The sequence below is a fragment of the Chrysochloris asiatica genome, unplaced genomic scaffold (assembly GCF_000296735.1).
Source record: "Chrysochloris asiatica unplaced genomic scaffold, ChrAsi1.0 scaffold00039, whole genome shotgun sequence".
Classification (NCBI taxonomy): domain Eukaryota; kingdom Metazoa; phylum Chordata; class Mammalia; order Afrosoricida; family Chrysochloridae; genus Chrysochloris; species Chrysochloris asiatica.
This window is the reverse complement of record NW_006408557.1, coordinates 9,377,660-9,384,078: the sequence shown is the minus strand read 5'-3', so window position 1 is coordinate 9,384,078 and position 6,419 is coordinate 9,377,660. Positions and strand designations below refer to the sequence as shown.

Genomic DNA, 6,419 nt, shown 5'->3' with positions numbered 1-6,419 from the left:
ATGATGCCTGTAGTCCCAAGCCTGCCCACCAGTGATGTATCCACCCTGGCTTTGGGGTGCCTCATTGTCTCCCTTCTTCTGTTTGTCTGTGTATTCTTTCGCTATCCCTATCGCCGCTGGATCTCCCCTCCTCGTGAACCAAACACACGTGACAACTATGTCGGGGTCAGACCTCGGCATGTGACTATAGCACAGAAGAAAGAGAAGTGATGATTAGGCACTGTGGTTATACAGGTGAACTGTGATGTCAGACGACTTGCTCCTCCATTTACTCTTGGTGCTAACAAAGGAGTTACATACCTTCTCTAGGACTCAGCTGTCCTTCTGTTTAATGGGACTGATAGTAACAGTGATATGCTAAGCTCCACATGGGAAACTATATACAAAACAGTATTCAGTGAGGACTCAATAAATGTGGCTATGACCACATTTTACCAACAACCTGAAGAACCTCCTAAACTATGAAAGAACAAAGTATGCAGATGTATGGCAGTATTTGTTTTGGAATAACTTTGATATTGACTCATCTCCTGATCTTGTAAATTACATTCTTGCTTTTTGTCTGCCCTTCTGAATTCTCATTCTTTGGCACATGCATGTTAAACATCATGACAGGTGTAATTCAATGAATAATTCCTTGAAACATTAAGGAAAAAAGTCTCTCTTCTTACTGCTTATTAGTATGAAAATGCAACAGAATACTTTATACTAATGGCTACTTCATGACGATCATTCATTTGTTGGTATGAATTTGTTCTCTCTGAATATATCAGTTGAATTGGAATATTAAATTATGCAAGTTAATGTTATTTGCCATGATAATATAATGATATAGAAGTGTACTGTGAATAAAACAAATACCTTTTTATTCCCTGAGTATTGGTTAAATCCATGTATTTGTGAAGTTGTTTAACAAACTGGAATCCTCAAGTAATTGAAATCCATCCTTTTGTGACAAGTCTTGTAGAAAAAATGGGATTGCCTCTCTGCTTTTGATAAACAGTTAGTGCTTGATATGAGACAGGGCCATGCTTTCTAGAGGAGAGCTGGTTTCCTTTCAGAAATGAATTGCTCCCTAGTGGGTTACTGGGATCTACTTCTAGAAGAAACAGCTATGAGATGTAACATACGGAGGCCAGTTCCCCATATTCACCAAGGGCCCATCTGGTAGCCAAATGAATGCTGTGGCCAAAGAACCCAAGGGGAAGGGAAACATGGGAACTCAGGAATGAGGAGAGATGTGCACACTTACTGTGACAAAAACAGAGGCCAGGAGTAAGCCCACGGAGTAGATTAGTCCCCTGCTGTTCAGGCGGATCTGTAACAAAGGATTACAGAGGTTTGACAGAGGATATTTCTACATATGTATTTATATTTGCTGCAAATACAACCACAAACATATATACAAGCGCATACAAGGTGCAAAGTTATGAAAACTTCTTAACCATAACAAAACATCTTGAAGGAATGAATCGCTGAGCCTAGGGACTCAGGACCATAGTCTTAGAGTACATTACGGTCAGTTAGCATAACACAGTGCACAAGGATAGTGTTCTATATCCGACTTTGGTGAGTAGTGGGGTCTTAAATGCTTGTGAGCATTCATCTAAGGTACAACTGCTGGGCTCTCCCTGTCTGAAGAAAAGAGTGAAGATAATAAAAAGCACATGGAAACAATTAGTCCAAAGGACTAATGGACCACAGGAACCTCAGTTTCCACAACTCTGAGACCAAAAAAACTAAGTGGTGCCCAGCTTCTTTATGGGATCAAAATAGAAGGTCCTAGATAGAGTGGGAGAAAAATATGGAAAGAAACTCAAAATTGTAACAAAGACCAGGCGTACTGGTCTGATAGAGACTGGGGGAACCCCAGAGACAATGGCTCTTAGTCATCCTTCAGGCCAAACAATAGGCCTATAAAGTGAATCATACCTCTGCATTTTGAATCTTTACCCAGCCGCTAAGATATTAACATGGACAAATGACTTTAACTTCCATAGGCCTCAACTTTCTGATATATGTTGTTGTTGTTGTTAGGTGCCATTGAGTTTGCATGGATTCATAACGACCCTATGTACAACAGAAAGAAAACACTGCCAGGCCTGGGCCAACCAGATGTATATACACTGTGGATAATACAGCCCCTATCTTATGGAGACCTGGTTTACAGCCCCCAGCTTACGGTGCTGGAGCATCATCACTGGACTGTAAGGTCAGTTTGAATTGCAAGGTCAGCAGTTCAATCTCACCAGCTGCTCCAATGAAACCGACACAGGTCGTTATGAGTCGGAACTTACTCGATGGCACTTCACAACAACAACAACATCTTATGGGGTAGTTGTAATAACTGACTGACTTAATCCACATTAAAAACCTTGACTACGTCCAGGCATGTCATAAGTGCTCAGTTAATGAAGACTATTATTCCCTGTGGTTTCCCATCTACTTCCCTGCTACTGCTTGCTTCTTCTTCTTTTTTTTATTTTTTATTAACTCATCACACTGTGACTCCCTGATCATGCCTGTCTGAACTGCAAACACTACAGGACAGGAATCATATCTGTCTATATTCTCGGTGTGTACAGGACCGGGCACAGACTGTGTCCTTAATAAGTATACTGGTGAATGAGTAATGCGTTTTGAATGTAATTTTAATATTCAGTGTGTCAGTGGAGTATTCTGGTCAGAGAGAAACTGGAAGTAGAGATCGATTTTCTGGAGCAAGGTTCAAATTCCCCGCCTCCATTCCCCACTTCATTTTTTTATGAAAACAAAACAAAAACATTTTTAACCCAATATTTTATTATGCAGGAGCTCTGGTGGCACTGTGAGTTGATTACTAAAAAGTCATTTGTTCGAAGCCACCATTCTCTCTGAGAATGGCAGTCTTCTTCTGTCAAGATTGGCAGTCTCAAAAACCCTATAGAGTAATTCTACTCTGTCCTATAGCTTTGCTATGAGTTGGAATTGACTTGAAAGCAGTGGGTGTTTTTATTATGAAAGTTTATAAGAATTCAGAAAAGTTGAATTATGCCATCTAATTTTTCAATCAACTTCCAAGTAAGCTGCAGATACCAGTACCCAAACCCAAACAAACCACTGCTGTTGAGTTTATTTCTGGAGTCTTATTTTTAAGAGCAATTTATATTCTGGGATGTCCACAAATCATAATTGTACCATGTAATGAATATTGAGAAATGCTTGCACTGTGGAAATCACACTCCAGATACAACATGAACATTTCCACATCCCCAAATGTTCTCTTGGGCTGCAATGCCAGTTTCACTCAAAGAGGAAGGCAATCAAGGTTCGAAGGTTCTCTACCACATTGGTTAGCCTGTGTGAGAAATTAATATAAATGGAGTCATACAGTATATATTCTTCTGTGTAAGAATTCTTCTGCTCAGTATGTTTTTAAGATTCCTTCATTTTTTAAATTAGTAATTCATCTCTTTTTATAAATTTACCATTGTCTTATTATTCTCTGGAGTACTGGCGTGGCACTGTGGGTTGATACGCCAGACTGCAAAGCCGTTTGAACTGCAAGGTCAGTGGTTCAAACCCACCAGCTGCTCTTTGGAAACCCTATACAGGGTCACTATGGGTTGGAACTCATTTGACGGCACTTAACACCAAAAACAGATTATTCTCTTGTAGTGACTATTAGTATTTTTTAAAATGTTTTACTGTGAATTATTTGATAGTTTACATGGGAGAACATTAGTTTAACATTCATCCTATCATATATTGTTTCATTGCCATGGTTACAATCCCCTCCATGCATCATCAACCAACCAAAGGGTATACCCTACAGGCCCAGCCCCTGATCGTCAGCACACAGCCCCCCTCCCTCTCTGTGTCTAAAGTCCCCAGCTGCTCCATGTCTCCACGTCATCTTCTCTGCCTCCATCTCAGGCATCACTGCTTCTCCGGGTAAGGTCCCGCTCTCCGCTTTTCTCCCTTGATGGTCCCAGGGATCTCCGCTCCTAGACTGAAAAGTTAATCACTCCCCTCCTGGCTACAAATCATCTACCTTTACATTTCCAACCCTCACAATCAGTCCTGATAACAATTTATTCACAATTGTATCACAAGAGACCTATCCGCATTTCATTTCAACAGCCCCGCCTAGACAGATTAGATACTACTCAGTGGAGATTCTGCCTTCCTCCAGGCCCTCTGGCTCTATGAAAGCTTGAAAGCTTGTAAGGCAGTCACTTCTTGCCTTTGTATTCCCCCCCACCCCCACCCCCACACACACCATTTTGGGTAGCCAATGTCCAAGTTTCCCATCCCTGTCTACTTTGTATGGAGGGGGTGGGAATGATCCTTGCTGTAAGGATGTGTTCCCTCTTTTGAGCTACTGCATTCATAAGTGTAGGTCAACTTCATCAAATTGTATCAGATTACTCTTTTTTTCCTCTTCTTTCTTCTTCTAGTTGAGCTCTGATCATCCAGTCATGGAAGCCAGGTCAAGTGGGTATTATCTGCAAGTGTGGGTGTTCTTGTGCATATGCCCTTTCTTTTTATCAGCTGGACGCTTCACTCTCCACTCTAGTCCTCTGTGGCTATGTCATTGACTCTGAGACCAGGAGTCCCCAGGTCTTGCCATACTGCTGGCCAACCAGGTCTCCACCCAGGTCCACAGGAGTCTATTGAACTGTAGGGCTTAGTTCACAACTTCATTGCTGTTTTTCCCTCACTTCCCTTTATTGGCGATGAATGTGGTCACCAATCAGAGCATGTATTCCCATTGAGTCTTATTCTAGGAAGGGGGTTTGCACTGAGGGGACCCGACCACTTGCCTTGGTGTCTCCTGGGTAAGCAACTTGTTTATTCTTGTAGTAACAGTCGGTCTGCCTCTATTGTTTTGTATTTTTCCTGGCGGTCTTTCTTTCAAGAAGTATCTTTTGTTCTTCTAGCTGCTCCAGGCTGGTCTGTTGGTTCTTTCACGTGGAAATTTCCCATCTCTGAAGATTGTGGATGTGGTTCAGGATTCCACCTATAGTCTTATGTAATAGAGAGGCTCTGCAGGAAGCCTCCTTCACTGGGCACATTGTAGACCCATCTTAGGTATTCCAATCAGTTTTAGGCAGAAGACAGACTTACAAGCTTTCTGTGGTGATATTTCTGGCTATTCTTTTCTCTTCCCCTCCAGTGTCTATTTTATAATGGTATGCAAGGAAAACCAAGATTCAAAAGACAGCCAAGCATCTTAACATTATTTCCCCCCTTCTCCCCATTCCAACCATGTCTCAATCTCTGTATCCCAGAGCCCTGTTGTTCCAAGGTAGTGCATTCATCATTATTTACCTCTGCCCCACTTAGCCCATGCAAACCTGCCTAATTGTTCTCCCATCTGCTTTGTTCTTCCATTCCCCTCTCCCTTCTTGTATATTGCCCCCCTCCCCAGCAGCCAAATGATCCTGTGTCTATTCCCTGCCCTGTGCTCCACTTTCCCCCACCCCCACATCCCAGCAACCAGCAAAGAATCCACCCCCTTTAGTATGGGTTCATTTTCTTAGTCTTTTACAGTAGTGGTCCTATGCAGTATTTCTCCTTTTGTGAATAATATCACTCAACATAATGTCCTCAAGGTTCATCCATGTTATGCGGTGGCTTGCAGCTTCCTTGTTATTTTTCAAGGTAGCATAGTATTCCATTATGTGTGTGTACCACAGTTTGTTTATCCTTTCTTCAGTTGATGGGCACTTTGGCTGTCTCCATTTTTTTGCTATTGTAAATAGTGCTGCTATGAACATTGGTGTGCATGTGTTCTCATGTTATGGGTCGTATTTCTTTTGGGTAAATACCAAGTAGAGGAATTGCTGGATCATAAGGTATTTCTATTCCCAACCTTCTGAGGAAATGCCAAATTGCTTTCCAGAGAGGTTGGACCATTTTGCAGTTGCACCAGCAGTGTAGGAGTGTCCCAGTCTCTCCACATCCCCGCCAGCATTTATTGTCCTCTACTTTTTTGATCTTTGCTGTTATTCCTGGTGTGAGATGATATCTCATTGTTGTTTTGATTTGCATCTTCCTAATGGCTAGTGATCGTGAACATTTCTTCATATGTTTGTTGGCTGCCTGGATCACCTCCTTAGTGAAGTGTCTGTTCATGTCCTGTACCCATTTTTAAATTGGATTATTTGTCTTTTTCTTGTAGAGGTGATGTAGTTTCCTGTATATTTTAGAAATGAGTCCTTTGTCTGATGTGTCATTGCAAAAGATTTTTTCCCATTCTGTGGGTTCCCTTTTTACTCTTTTGGTGAAGTCTTTTGATGCACATAAGTTTTTAATTTTTAGTATGTCCCACTCATCTATTTTGTCTACTTTTGTTTGTGTGGTTTTCAAAATGTTTTGTAGTCTGTGTAGTCCCTGAATTAGTGCCCTCACATTTGTCCCGATTTTTTCATTGA

At 41.5% G+C, this 6,419-nt stretch overlaps 1 protein-coding gene across 1 annotated transcript in view; it reads right to left on the bottom strand.

Moving 5' to 3' along the window:
* Positions 1 to 6,419, bottom strand: part of SLC24A3 (solute carrier family 24 (sodium/potassium/calcium exchanger), member 3) — an 820,359-nt gene that overhangs the window by 3,796 nt on the left and 810,144 nt on the right. Inside the window, exon 16 of the mRNA XM_006860745.1 lies at positions 1,253 to 1,318. Within this exon, the coding sequence (XP_006860807.1) occupies positions 1,253 to 1,318 (66 nt within the window). The remainder of the gene's footprint in view (positions 1 to 1,252; positions 1,319 to 6,419) is intronic.